At 48.3% G+C, this 15,502-nt stretch overlaps 1 protein-coding gene across 1 annotated transcript in view; it reads left to right on the forward strand.

The window, feature by feature from the left end:
- aralar1 (calcium-binding mitochondrial carrier protein aralar1) overlaps positions 1-15,502 on the forward strand; it is a 101,025-nt gene that overhangs the window by 3,905 nt on the left and 81,618 nt on the right. Inside the window, exon 2 of the mRNA XM_069313738.1 lies at positions 10,616-10,874. Coding sequence (XP_069169839.1) covers positions 10,649-10,874 — 226 coding nt within the window. The 5' untranslated portion in view covers positions 10,616-10,648. The remainder of the gene's footprint in view (positions 1-10,615; positions 10,875-15,502) is intronic.

The raw sequence follows: 15,502 nt of genomic DNA on the forward strand, positions 1-15,502 counted from the left end.
GGTCTGGGAGGCTGGTGGTGGTCTGGGAGGCTGGTGGTGGTCTGGGAGGTTGGTGGTGGTCTGGGAGGCTGGTGGTGGTCTGGGAGGCTGGTGGTGGTCTGGGAGGCTGGTGGTGCCCTGGGAGGCTGGTGGTGGTCTGGGAGGCAGGTGGTGGTCTGGGAGGCTGGTGGTGCCCTGGGAGGCTGGTGGTGGTCTGGGAGGCTGGTGGTGCCCTGGGAGGCTGGTGGTGGTCTGGGAGGCTGGTGGTGGTCTGGGAGGCTGGTGGTGGTCTGGGAGGCTGGTGGTGGTCTGGGAGGCTGGTGGTGCCCTGGGAGGCTGGTGGGGCCCTGGGAGGCTGGTGGTGCCCTGGGAGGCTGGTGGTGCCCTGGGAGGCTGGTGGTGCCCTGGGAGGCTGGTGGTGCCCTGGGAGGCTGGTGGTGCCCTGGGAGGCTGGTGGTGGTCTGGGAGGCTGGTGGTGGTCTGGGAGGCTGGTGGTGGTCTGGGAGGCTGGTGGTGGTCTGGGAGGCTGGTGGTGGTCTGGGAGGCTGGTGGTGCCCTGGGAGGCTGGTGGTGGTCTGGGAGGCTGGTGGGGCCCTGGGAGGCTGGTGGTGGTCTGGGAGGCTGGTGGTGGTCTGGGAGGCTGGTGGTGGTCTGGGAGGCTGGTGGTGGTCTGGGAGGCTGGTGGTGGTCTGGGAGGCTGGTGGTGCCCTGGGAGGCTGGTGGTGGTCTGGGAGGCTGGTGGTGCCCTGGGAGGCTGGTGGTGCCCTGGGAGGCTGGTGGTGCCCTGGGAGGCTGGTGGTGCCCTGGGAGGCTGGTGGTGCCCTGGGAGGCTGGTGGTGCCCTGGGAGGCTGGTGGTGGTCTGGGAGGCTGGTGGTGGTCTGGGAGGCTGGTGGTGGTCTGGGAGGCTGGTGGTGGTCTGGGAGGCTGGTGGTGGTCTGGGAGGCTGGTGGTGGTCTGGGAGGCTGGTGGTGCCCTGGGAGGCTGGTGGTGCCCTGGGAGGCTGGTGGTGGTCTGGGAGGCTGGTGGTGCCCTGGGAGGCTGGTGGTGGTCTGGGAGGCTGGTGGTGCCCTGGGAGGCTGGTGGTGGTCTGGGAGGCTGGTGGGGCCCTGGGAGGCTGGTGGTGGTCTGGGAGGCTGGTGGTGCCCTGGGAGGCTGGTGGTGCCCTGGGAGGCTGGTGGTGCCCTGGGAGGCTGGTGGTGCCCTGGGAGGCTGGTGGTGCCCTGGGAGGCTGGTGGTGGTCTGGGAGGCTGGTGGTGGTCTGGGAGGCTGGTGGTGGTCTGGGAGTCTGGTGGTGCCCTGGGAGGCTGGTGGTGGTCTGGGAGGCTGGTGGTGCCCTGGGAGGCTGGTGGTGGTCTGGGAGGCTGGTGGTGCCCTGGGAGGCTGGTGGTGGTCTGGGAGGCTGGTGGTGCCCTGGGAGGCTGGTGGTGCCCTGGGAGGCTGGTGGTGGTCTGGGAGGCTGGTGGTGGTCTGGGAGGCTGGTGGTGCCCTGGGAGGCTGGTGGTGCCCTGGGAGGCTGGTGGTGCCCTGGGAGGCTGGTGGTGGTCTGGGAGGCTGGTGGTGGTCTGGGAGGCTGGTGGTGCCCTGGGAGGCTGGTGGTGCCCTGGGAGGCTGGTGGTGGTCTGGGAGGCTGGTGGGGCCCTGGGAGGCTGGTGGTGGTCTGGGAGGCTGGTGGTGGTCTGGGAGGCTGGTGGTGCCCTGGGAGGCTGGTGGTGCCCTGGGAGGCTGGTGGTGGTCTGGGAGGCTGGTGGTGCCCTGGGAGGCTGGTGGTGCCCTGGGAGGCTGGTGGTGGTCTGGGAGGCTGGTGGTGGTCTGGGAGGCTGGTGGTGGTCTGGGAGGCTGGTGGTGGTCTGGGAGGCTGGTGGTGGTCTGGGAGGCTGGTGGTGCCCTGGGAGGCTGGTGGTGCCCTGGGAGGCTGGTGGTGCCCTGGGAGGCTGGTGGTGCCCTGGGAGGCTGGTGGTGCCCTGGGAGGCAGGTGGTGGCCCTGGGAGGCAGGTGGTGGCCCTGGGAGGCAGGTGGTGCCCTGGGAGGCAGGTGGTGCCCTGGGAGGCAGGTGGTGCCCTGGGAGGCAGGTGGTGGCCCTGGGAGGCAGGTGGTGGCCCTGGGAGGCAGGTGGTGCCCTTGGGAGGCAGGTGGTGCCCTGGGAGGCAGGTGGTGGCCCTGGGAGGCAGGTGGTGGCCCTGGGAGGCAGGTGGTGGCCCTGGGAGGCTGGTGGTGGCCCTGGGAGGCAGGTGGTGGCCCTGGGAGGCAGGTGGTGGCCCTGGGAGGCTGGTGGTGGCCCTGGGAGGCAGGTGGTGGCCCTGGGAGGCAGGTGGTGCCCTGGGAGGCAGGTGGTGCCCTGGGAGGCAGGTGGTGCCCTGGGAGGCTGGTGGTGCCCTGGGAGGCAGGTGGTGCCCTGGGAGGCTGGTGGTTGTGCCCTGGGAGGCTGGTGGTGCCCTGGGAGGCAGGTGGTGCCCAGGGAGGCTGGTGGTGCCCTGGGAGGCAGGTGGTGGTGCCCTGGGAGGCTGGTGGTTGTGCCCTGGGAGGCTGGTGGTTGTGCCCTGGGAGGCTGGTGGTTGTGCCCTGGGAGGCTGGTGGTTGTGCCCTGGGAGGCTGGTGGTTGTGCCCTGGGAGGCTGGTGGTTGTGCCCTGGGAGGCTGGTGGTGCCCTGGGAGGCAGGTGGTTGTGCCCTGGGAGGCTGGTGGTGCCCTGGGAGGCAGGTGGTTGTGCCCTGGGAGGCTGGTGGTGCCCTGGGAAGCAAAAGCTGAAAACATTTGCCTTAGGAACCTTCAGCGGGGTAATGGAGGGTCAGTCGTAATGGATCAGTAAATGAAATATGACTAGCAATTTCCGTAGCTTGTGGGACGGGATGTTGCGGAGGGTGACAGAGGACGGGGAGGGGTGACAGAGGACGGGAAAGGGGCGACAGAGGACGGGAAAGGGGCGACAGGGGACGGGAAAGGGGCGACAGGGGACGGGAAAGGGGCGACAGGGGACGGGAAAGGGGCGACAGGGGACGGGAAAGGGGCGACAGAGGACGGGAAAGGGGCGACAGGGGACGGGAAAGGGGCGACAGAGGACGGGAAAGGGGCGACAGAGGACGGGAAAGGGGCGACAGAGGACGGGAAAGGGGCGACAGAGTTCGGGACAGGGGCGACAGGGGACGGGCAAGGAGCGACAGAGGACGGGGAGGGCGTTGCGCGCGCGTCCTGGAAGTCCATCACCAGCGACTACGCTCATCTTACAACCAGCAAATATCATAACGTATGTGTGTGTTTACATCCAAACTGGACATGACGCTGCAGGGCGACCTTGGCAAACTCTAGAAGCTAGTATATAAATGGCATTTGGAATCCAATCCAGATGTGTGTAAGGTAATATTACGATGGGAAAGGGTGATTTGGGGCCTTTAGGAAGCTCCAACTTGAGCGGCAGGTAAGCACAGGCAACAATTAGAGAATGAGACATGTTTTGAAGCACAAAAGCAAATCTGAGAGAGTACAAACGTTTGCAACTACTGGTAAAATTGCGAGGGCTTAGCTAAGAGATCAGGTTAAGGCTTTTCAGCCTCACAATCTTAGAAAAGAGATGAGATATGATCACTATATGAAAGATATTGAGGAAAATACACAAGGTGGACAGTAGGCAACACGTCCTTTATTTTGAGAATCAATGTCCCCGAAGCTCCCAGTCACTGACCAGGCCTCCTGTTTGGTGGTCTGGGCAATCAGACTATGAGACGCCACTGCTCGCAGTCTGACGTACTGACACCACTTAAAATATCAGACTGATAGTGTGGTTCATTAGGACTCTATTTGAAGTATTTATCAAGTTCCTTCTTGAGCGCCGAAAAAAGATATCTAATAGTTATACACCATACATGTAGAAAGTGTGGTCAAAAATCTTCGGCCCTCGATGTTGATAGTTCTCTCTCAGCGTACCTATTGCATCTCGGCTTTTCAGTGGGGCTATTTTGCACTTCCTGCCATGTTTCCTGGTTTGGCAAGGAGTTATTTACTTGTGGCGATTTGGAACCAGTCCCTCTATTTCTATACATTTTAAGTGATCGCTATAATGTTGACGTTTTATTGAATAGATTCGGTTAGGTCACGCTATCTAGTGATGGAGTATAACTTGTCAAGCACAAAACTAAATTGGAGAAGGTTTAGACGCATGCCACCTGAGTAGTACCCGAGCTGAGGGGTATGAGCAACGAGGAGAGACTACGGGAACTAAACTTCACGTCACTGGAAGACGGAAGAGTTAGAGGAGATATGATCACCACATAAAAGGTTCTCAGAGGTATTGTGGAAAATACTGGAGGGCCAGATCTGCACAGTAAAATAACAACATACTGGAGTGAACGATATGGTTGAAAATGCAGAATAGAACCAGTGAAGAGCAGAGGTGCCATAGGCACAATCAGAGAACACTGTATAAACATCAGAAGTCCGCGGTTGTTCAACGTCCTCCCAGCGAGCATCAGAAATATTGCCGGAACAACCGTGGACATCTTCAAGAGAAAACTAGACTTTTCTAAAAGAAGTTCCGGACCAACCGGGCTGTGGTAGTTATGTGGGCCTGCGGGCCGCTCCAAGCAACAGCCTGTTGGATCAAATTCTCACAAATCAAGCCTGGCCTCGGGCCGGGCTTGGGGAGTAGAAGAACCCCATCAACCAACAAGGTATCAACCAGGTAGAGCAGATAAAGACAGTTTATCTAGCACAAGGTGCATACCCGCTAGGGGACACAGGTGAAAACTGAGTACACAAATGAATTATAGAGACGTTAGAAAGAACTTTTTTAGTGTCAGAGTAGTTAATAAATGGAATGCATATGGCAGTGTTATGGTGGAGGCTGACTCCATACAGTGTTTCAGATTTACATATGATAGAGCCAAGCAGGCTCAGGCGTCTGTACACCGATTGATTGACAGTTGAGAGGCGGGACCAAAGAGCCGAAGCTCAACCCCTGGCTCTGACACACGCACTAGGGTTAAGGAGTGAAGGGGTTGGGAGCTCAACATGGTTTCTGTGTCTTAGGAGATAGGAAACGAGACCTATCTGTCTTGAGATATCTTGAGATGATTTCGGGGCTTTAGTGTCCCCGCGGCCCGGTCCTCGACCAGGCCTCCACCCCCAGGAAGCAGCCCGTGACAGCTGACTAACACCCAGGTACCTATTTTACTGCTAGGTAACAGGGGCATAGGGTGAAAGAAACTCTGCCCCATTGTTTCTCGCCGGCGCCTGGGATCGAACCCGGGACCACAGGATCACAAGTCCAGTGTGCTGTCCGCTCGGCCGACAGGCTCCATAGTTGGAGGTCATAGTATGACCTGATCATAGTTGAAATACGCACGCAATTAATAGACTGTCTGGGTTGAATTCAAATTGAAATAAGTTTATTGAGGTATAAATACTCACAAAGGGATGCAATATACATTTCTTCTGTTAGTGAGGCCAGCCATCCTCCAGCAAAACCATTGTCAAATTTTAGTAAAGAGGAAATCTATCCTTAAAGTAAAAATAATAAGCATTATTAGAAAAATAATTAAAAAAATAATAGAACGGTGAAAGATTAACACGATTAAAATAAAGATAAATAAAACTTAGGTAAAATGGATATAGAGATACTGTGTTACATTATAAAAATAATAACAGAACAGAACAGTCAGTAAGGGTCAAGCGAGAGACCATAAGAGTCAAGTGAGAACGCGAGATGAAGGAATAAAAGAAAACGGGTAGGCGTGAAGCACAGACTATTGAGACAATAACACAAACGTTGTTACCTCTCCCGGTAACGCAAACGTTGTTGCCTCTCCCGGTAACGCAAACGTTGTTGCGAAATGAACACCTTGCAAGACAGAGCAGCTGTACACTTCCCACTCACAGACGAAGGGGAAGGATTTGAGATAATCTCTCTCTCTAAGCTTAGTTTAAAATTCCCGGAGAGCATTTTACTCATGAACCCCAAGACGCAACAACCAGAATTAAAATAAATCTAAAATGTGAAGAGTTAATTGCAAATAAGCAGATGGGAGAAGGGGAAGAAACGAGGGGTCTAAAGGGAAGTATTAAAGAGACGAAGCAAATGAAAGATGAAGGGAGGTAAATCAGGGTACAAAGAAGCTTTGAAGGAGGCCTGGTCGACGACCGGGCCGCGGGGACGCTAAGCCCCGGAAGCACCTCAAGGTAAGGAAGGTAAATAGAGGCCAAGAGGAGAAAGAGGAGTAAACTAATTAAAACGCCGTGGAGAGGAAATAGAGGGGTATTGTGTGACCTCAACTGGGTTATAGAGGAGTTGTTGTAGTAGTGAGGTGGAGGGAGAAGTGATCAAGATGATGATACTAAAGATACTAAAGATACTCCATATGTTGTCTCCATCGACAACATATGGAGAAAAGGCCGGGAGAAAAATAAGATATCAGATATCACGTCCCAAATCTACACAGTAAAATAACAACGTACTGGAGTGAACGATATGGAAGAAAATGCAAGATTGAACCAGTGAAGAGCAGAAGTGCCATAGGCACAATCAGAGAACACTGTATAAACATCAGAGGTCCACGGTTGTTCAACGTCCTTCCAGCGAGCATAAGAAATATTGCCGGAACAACCGTGGACATCTTCAAGAGGAAACTAGATTGTTTCCTCCAAGGAGTGCCGGACCAAACGGGCTGTGGTGGGTATGTGGACCTGCTGCGGGCCGCTCCAAGCAACAGTCTGGTGGACCAAACTCTCACAAGTCAAGCCTGGCTTCGGGCCGGGCTTGAAGACTAGAAGAACTCCCAGAACCCCATCAAGCAGGTATCACAGAAATCACAATAGCGTGATGCATCAAATGAACAAATCCACAAGGGCCGTGACGAGGATCTTCGTCACGGCCCTTGTGGCTTTGTTCATAAGCAAGGTCTACCTGTAGCATATACCAGAAGAGGGTTTCGGGTCTTTCTAAACCCCGAGCCCGGCCTTGAGGGCACTAAGAGATAAGTACAAGGGAAACCGTTCCTAATCTTGTCTATACGACTCTTAGACTGAAAACGTTCTCTCTGACGTGTGTGTGACTCTTCTGTATTTCCAGTTTCCAGTTATCGTATTTCCAGTTATCGTATTTCCAGTTTCCAGTTATCGTATTTCCAGTTTCCAGTTATCGTATTTCCAGTTATCGTATTTCCAGTTTCCAGTTATCGTATTTCCAGTTTCCAGTTATCGTATTTCCAGTTTCCAGTTATCGTATTTCCAGTTTCCAGTTATCTTCTCTCGTTCTGCTGTTCCTTAATTTGAACATTGCTTCGATATCTACTTTTTGAATTCCGCTTAGTATTCTTCAAGTTTTTCTTCATAGTTTTCTTGAAGTTTTCTTCAAGAAGTGTCGGACCAACCGGGCTGTGGTGGATATGTAGGTCTGTGGGCCGCTCCAAGGAACAGTCTGTTGGGCCAAATTCTCACAAGTCAAGCCTGGCCTCGGGCAGGGCTTGGGAAGTAGAACTACTACCGGAACCCTATCCAGGTCCAATCCAGGTATCTTGTACGTCGTTATCATGTCTGCCCTGGGAGGGAGGCAGGAGAGGAGGGAGGAACAGTTGGAACGGTAATAGGAGACACGGAACATAACAGGGTGAAGGAAAGGAGGGAATGGAAGAAGGGAGGAAGAGAAGAAAAAGAAGAGAGGGATGAGATGGATAGAGAAAGAAAGGGGGGGAATGGGTAGGGAAAGATAACGGAGGAGGGAGGCAAAGGAGGAGAGAGAGAGGGAGACAACTCCACAGGAACACCTCGAAATATGAGTTGCTGCTGAAGGGCGTCAAGGGTACACAAAGACGCCCGCCCGCCACGCTCCCTTCCTGCACCCTCCCTCCCTTCCCTCTCTCCCTTCCCGTCACTACTCCACCTCCCTTCTTCCCTCTCCACTTCCCTTCTTCCTTATCCACCTTCCTTCTTCCCTCTCCACCTCCCTTCTTCCCTCTCCACCTCCCTTCTTCCCTCTGCACTTCCCTTCTTCCCTCTCAACCTCAATTCTTCCCTCTCCACCTCCCCTCTCCACCTCCCCTCGCCACCTCCCCTCGCCACCTCCCCTCGCCACCTCCCCTCGCCACCTCCCCTCGCCACCTCCCCTCTCCACCTCCCCTCTCCACCTCCCCTCTCCCCCTCCCTCCCTCCCTCCCTTTCTCTCCGGTCTTCCATGTCCCCTCTCCCGTCTTCCCCCTTTCCAGTCTCCACCTCTCCCGTCTCCACCTCCCCCTCTCCCGTCTCCACCTCCCCCTCTCCCGTCTCCACCTCCCCCTCTCCCGTCTCCACCTCCCCCTCTCCCGTCTCCACCTCCCCCTCTCCCGTCTCCACCTCCCCCTCTCCCGTCTCCACCTCCCCCTCTCCCGTCTCCACCTCCCCCTCTCCCGTCTCCACCTCCCCCTCTCCCGTCTCCACCTCCCCCTCTCCCGTCTCCACCTCCCGTCTCCACCTCCCGTCTCCACCTCCCGTCTCCACCTCCCGTCTCCACCACCCCTCTCCCGTCTCCACCTCCCCTCTCCCGTCTCCACCTCCCGTCTCCCGTCTCCACCTCCCGTCTCCACCTCCCGTCTCCACCACCCCTCTCCCGTCTCCACCACCCCTCTCCCGTCTCCACCACCCCTCTCCCGTCTCCACCACCCCTCTCCCGTCTCCACCACCCCTCTCCCGTCTCCACCTCCCCCTCTCCCGTCTCCACCACCCCTCTCCCGTCTCCACCTCCCCTCTCCCGTCTCCACCACCCCTCTCCCGTCTCCACCTCCCCCTCTCCCGGTCTTCCACCTCCCCCTCTCCCGTCTCCACCTCCCCCTCTCCCGGTCTTCCACCTCCCCCTCTCCCGGTCTTCCACCTCCCCCTCTCCGGTCTTTCACCTCCCTCCTCCCATCTCCAACTTCCCCTCGCCTCCCCTCTCATCCTCCATCTGGGAATAATCATGTTGGAAGACCTTACTTATCAAGAACACAATAAAGTAGCTGTCGTACCTGCAAGAAAAATTACAGGTTGCATAGCAAGAACTTTCAAACTAGAGATGCCATACCAATGATACTTTGGGACACTACTGCTCTCTAGGGTGAAATATTGCCCCATTCATAACTGGATAAATTGCTGACCTGTAGAGCGTTCAAAGAACTTTCACTGTTAGAAGCCACTCAATAAAACATCTGAAATATTGGGACTGATTAAAAATCCAAAATACTTGTTTTCTAGAGTGCAGGTGGAAGAGAGATAATAATTTACAGAGGGAAAATATTAGAGGGGCTGGTTCCAAATCTGCACAAATCTGGCACCACACGAGACCATGAGGCATGGCAGAATACCCCCGTTGAAAAGCAGAGGTGCAACAGGTACTCTGAGAGAGAACTCTTATCAACATCAGAGGCCGGAGACTGTTCAACACGCTTCCACTACACATAAGGGACATAACTGGCCGACCCCTCACAGTGTTCAAGAGAGAACTGGATAAACACCTCCAAAGGATACCTGATCAACCAGGCTGTGATTCATACATCAGGCTGCGAGCAGCCGCGTCCAACAGCCTGGTGGAGGCCTGGTCGGGGACCGGGCCTCGGGGACGTTGATCCTTGGAATCATTGCAAGGCAAACAAATGTAAGGAGAGCGTGAAAATAACATACTTTTCCTCAGAAATGAGTTAATTGCATAACAAAAAGCTGTTCTCCCAGCAGTAAATATGTACCCAGGAGTTAGAAATATAATAATAAAATTTTCCCTTTTGTTTTGTTATTCACAATACAAAATACAGTATACAGAATCATGTATAATAATACACTAGTACCACACTCCAGCAGTACTCCACAAGAGCACTTACTGCTTCATAAGACCAGTTGTACAGTGTTGTTCTTGTACCACCATACTCTAGTAGTAATCCACAACAACCCAACCCTCCACTTCCAAGATGAGATGTACAGTGTTCCTTGTTTATCTTCCTGCATAAAAATTGGCATCACAGTTGCAACACAATTCCAGTTCTCTGTTTGACTATGATGCAACATTATATATGCAAGACAAGTGCTCACTAAACTCACCTTTACACTTTAAGGACATGACTTTGTTGGGTTTTAATCTGTCTATTTAATTTATTTATTTAATAACTTCTCATTTGGTAGTCACTGATCAAGTAAACTTGTCCTCCTCACTGGCTACATAGACCTAACTACAGGTAAAATATAAAGTTTTTGTCTAGTAAATACAAAATACTTTTTAAGAATATCACCCATTTCTTTGCTCCTTATCAGTTACCTGACCTGTCTGTCTTCAAGTGTGTTAAGTGCACTCCAGGATTTAGACACTGATTGTCATCAGTCTCTCTTATCACCACGTGCAGTACAGCATTACCATGATTCACTAAATTTGTATTTTCCTTTGAGCAATAAGGCAAATGCCAGTGTCCCTCAAGAGTCAGCCTCTTGCCTTTGCATTAAGACTACAAGAAAGTCATTAGTTGTCATTTTGTACTCAGACTCCATCAAAGGCTTCCTAACTTCATCCCTGTAAATCTGTCCCTCTGCCAAATTTGTTTGCCTACACCAGGTAACCTTTCATTATCTTCTTTATTACCGTCTTCTTAGACCAATGATCAACCTTAATAATCCCTTGCTCCTACTGTTTTTTAATAACCAAAACTTTTCTCTACAGTATGCCTCAGTAGAGAAGAATGGAGAACATTACATGACGGCAGCAGACTTCGTGCGAAACTATCTTGGGCTGTACACCGAACCCAACTTCAACCCCAACTCCATCACGCTACTGGGAGGAATCCTCGACACCAGCAAGGATGGCCTCATTTCATTTGCCGAGTTCCATGCTTTTGAGGGCCTTTTATGTGTCCCTGATGCGCTCTACAAGACTGCCTTTCAGCTCTTTGATACCAAAGGCACGGGCATGGTTTCCTTCGGTAGGTTGCAAGAATTGCTATTGTTTTAGTTTTATTTTCATTTCTGGAAACAGTGTACTGCTGTTGGTGTGATAATCTGGTAAGGCCATTAGAGGATAAGTAAAAAATTTTTACATGAGGATATAAAAGTTCTGTACAGTTCGGCTTTAGATCCCAAAAGAGTATCAGTGATGTAATTATTAGCTTCTTTGATTTGAACTCCACAGCCCTTGACAAAAATGAGTTCCCAATTGGCCTCTTCATTGAACTGAGAAAGGCTTTTGATACCATAACTCATAATAACGTCCTGCTTAAGCTTCATCATTTTGGAATTCGAGGTGTTACTCTGAACTGTAATTCAATCATATCTCTACAACAGTACTAAGAAGTAGTTATCAATTACATACATAACCTCTTTTACTCTACCATTAAACATGGGAGTGCCACAGGGAGTTATCTTAGGACTTCTCCTATTTCTTTTATGCATAAATGACTTGCCAAATGTTTCAAATGTTCTTAACTTATTCTATTTGTTGATGAGACTAGCTCTGTCTTTTCAAACCCCAGTCCACACATACTAAATAATATTGTAAATAACGAATTGCAAAAAGAAAAGTCCACTCGTGGATATCAGCCAACAAATTCACACTAAATTTAGAAAAGACCTACTACATTTTATATGGAAATAAATTGTCGAACCAAATACACCTTCAGATAAACAATGTCAACATCAAAGAGTAAAAATGAGAAAAATTTCCCTGGCCTATTCATAGACATTGGACCTAACTTCAGTACTCACATACAACACATAGCCAAACAAAAAATCTATAAAACTGTTGATATTCTATTAAGAATCAAATATTATGTTCCCCACTCTGCTCTTCTTACACTCCATCACTCTCTAATGGAGTGATGGAGTTTGAATAATTTATCTAATTCGCAATATCTGTACATGGGTTCAACCATTGCAAACTACCTCAAGCCCATAATCACCCAGCAAAAATCATCTATCAGAACTATAACAAATTCTATCTTCCGACAACACACAGCCCATCACTTTAAATCCCTAAACATGCTAAATATACAGTACATTCACTCCACGCAATCTCTTGTGCTATTTACACTTACAAAACCTTATTCCTAAAGTATAATCCTCTTTTGAAACTTCCAAGATAGATGTACTAGAACCAATGAGCATCACACGAGAAATAAATCTCTTTAATATTCCTAGAGGGATACTAAGTCTTTGTAAACATGCCATGCAAATAAAAAGGACCTAATGTATGGAACTCACTTCTTAACAATAATAATAAATAATAATAATATGTGTACAAAGAACCTAGGAAGGAAGTATAATTGTAAGTGCAGGGGTTGTACATGAAATGAAATCACTACTATGCAGAGCATTTTGGGCAAAACTTAGAATAACTCTGATAAAAGCAAGTTAACATGTATGAGATATTCAAGAAATACTGTATAACAATATAAAGGTGATAAGTACGACAAGCAGACTACTGCATTATCGAACCGTTAGTTTTAGCAACAGTTCAGAAATATTTTTTTAAGTTATTAATAACAGCAAGGATATACAAAAGTGAATTTTAGAAAGCAACCAGAACATAAACTAACATGGAATAAATTAGAAAATGCTAAGGTTTAACAGGGTAAACACTTAATAATAAACACGTATGATAACATACAGTATATGACTTAAATAAGAAATTTAGCAAAAATAAATACAGTGGAACCTCGAATAACAAATTTATTCCGTTCCAGTGCCGTGGTCGTCATGTGAAACTGACGTCATTCACAACGAATTTTCCCATTTAAAATAATGGAAATCAAATTCATCCATTCCACCACCGAAAAATATCAATATGATATTCGATGTTTTAAATAATAGAGCATCCTACCTTACATACACTGAACAAACCTTTATGACATTTTTTTTCTTCAAATTTGTTCAATTTGTTTTTTTCATTTTTTATAGCAAAAGGTTCGTTCAGTGTTTGTCAGGTAGGCTGCTCCATGTTTCTTAAAAAAAAAAAGAAGAATTTTGAAAAACAGAACAAATATCAAAAAGGTTCGTTTGGTGTTCGCTGCTCCACGTTTCTTAAATAAAAAAAAAACAATAAAAAAAACAGTTGAAACAATTTGAAAAACAGACAAATGCCATATAGGTTCGTTCAGTGTTTGTCGGGTAGGCTGCTCCATTATGACAATATTTCTGTTTCAAATGTGTTCCATTTGTTTTGTATGTTTCATTTCTCAATAATGAAGCAGCCTACCCGACAAACACTGATTGAACCTATATGGCATTTGTCCATTTTTCAAATTGTTTCAACTGTTTTTTTTTTTTTTTCATTTTTTTTTAAGAAACATGGAGCAGCCTACCTGGAAAAACACCAAATGAACCTTTTTTGACATTTCTTTTTTTTTTTAATTTCATTTCATTTTTCTACAAAAAATTAATGCTTTGCAACATCCCAGCATCAATAGCATCTTTAATCAAAGAAAAATAATTGATTTGCATCGTCGGAGATGTCCGAGAATGTGCGAGAAGCAGCGTGACCCCACCATGTGTTGATGTTATTCAAACGAGCGCTCGCCTAACGAGGCGAATTGTCGGCGATCAAGGCGCTTGTTACCCAAATTGCTCGCCATTTGAGGCGGTCGTCACTCGAGGTTCTACTGTACATTAATTTGATGACTCGTAATGATGAAAGGCATGGATTTTTAATAAATATGTTTTGAAATTTGTTAAAAGATATTATGTAGATATATCTTAGTAACTATTAATCTGGTTGGAAGACGTACAGTTTTTAATTATATTTGGGAGGTCATTCCACAGTTTGGGGACCTTGCATAGCGTTTCTGCTTTGGTCACGTTTCACTTCAGGAATATCAAAAAGATAATTTGTTTCTTGTGTGATGTCCATGGGAACTGTTACAGCCCTTTAGGAAGCACAGAAGGCCAGGATTAGCAATGCAGTTCGATGTTTTATAGATATAGAGAATGCTTGAAAGTATGTGCAGTGACACTATATTTAACATGTTCAAAGATTTCAGTAAAGGTGCCCAGTGTTGTCTGGGACTGCAGTTTGTTCCAATTGGTGATTTATGTTGAATAATTAGAGGCCAGAGATAATTTAGAGTTGTAGATCCCCAGGCACAGATACCATAGGTGAAATATGGATAAATGAGGAAATAATAGTGTAACCAAGACAGGGTAAGGTTCGTAATATTTGATTTTGGAGAGAGTGCCAACTGTCTTAAGAAACTCTTTTTGTAATACTGTGCAGGATATTTTGTACATGGCAATGGAAATTCAGCTTGTTGTATATGTGAAGAACAAGGAATTTCTTATCTGCTCTGCTCATAATTTGGGTATTATTAATTCTTAGGTTAATTTGATAGTTAGACTTGTTACCAAACAGTAGGTAAAACATTTTAGTGATGTTAACGGTAATTGTGTTAGCAGTTTGCCACAAATGGAGTTTTTTCATTCGGTATTCACTGTGTCACTTAGAATAATGGGTTAGCATGAGAGAAAATGAAGTTTGTATCATCAGCAAATAGAATTGGCTTCAGGTGTAGAGTGGCATTTGGAAGATCGTTGATGTAGATAACATCAACGGAGGGTTTATTGGGTAATTTATTGGGTGGTTATATATAGGAGCTGCCTTGTATGGACCAATAGGCCTTCTGCAATTACCTTTTTTTCTTATGTTCTTATATGATAAAGCTGATTGGACCGAGCATACTACTGTGTGGAATGCCCAATATTAATTGGCAAAGTGAGAGAAGTAGCATTATTCACAAAAACAAACAGGTACCTGTCACTGAGGTAAGACTGCAAATATTGAGGGTATTGAAGGGAGTGCACTGTGTTTCCATAGTGTTGGAATATGAGAGAGAGGTTACTGTAGCAGAGGTGTCAAAAGCCTTACGCAGGTTATTTTCACACATCAACAATTTACCTGTGGGATAACCTGTAGGATACTCATTTTTGTCAAGAGTGGTATGTATCAGGTCATGCATATTAATTAAAGAATCATTGGTGCTTTTATGGGATCTGAAGCCATATTGACCATATTGTGTTTATCTAGGAAGGAATAGTTATTATTGTATATTAGTTTTCAAATATTAAGGACAAAGTTGGCAGGATTGATATTGGTCTAAAATTTAGGATTTTCACAAGATCACTACTCTTATGGACTGGGATGACTTTAGCCATTTTAAGAAAATCTGGGAAACTAATTAAAAATTTGTCTAACCAATTCTTTATTCAAAAGTAGAAAATGAAGTACTGTAGCTAATATCATCATAGTATCCTCTACGTACCGGTATCCTCTATCCTACCGGGCACCTGACAGCTGGGTGGACAGCGCTTCGGATTCGTAGTCCTGAGGTTCCGGGTTCGATCCCCGGTGGAGATGGAGACAAATGGGCAAAATGTTTCTTTCACCCTGATGCACTTCACTTCACTTAGTTCACTTAGCAGTAAATAGGTACCTGGGAGTTAGACAGCTGCTACAGGCTGCTTCCTGGGGGGGTGTGTAACAGAAGGAGGCCTGGTCAAGGACCGGGCCACGGGGACGCTAAGCCCCGAAATTATCTCAAGATAACCTCAAGATAACCTTGTTCTA

The sequence above is a fragment of the Procambarus clarkii genome, chromosome 76, assembly GCF_040958095.1.
Source record: "Procambarus clarkii isolate CNS0578487 chromosome 76, FALCON_Pclarkii_2.0, whole genome shotgun sequence".
NCBI classification, from domain to species: Eukaryota; Metazoa; Arthropoda; class Malacostraca; order Decapoda; family Cambaridae; genus Procambarus; species Procambarus clarkii.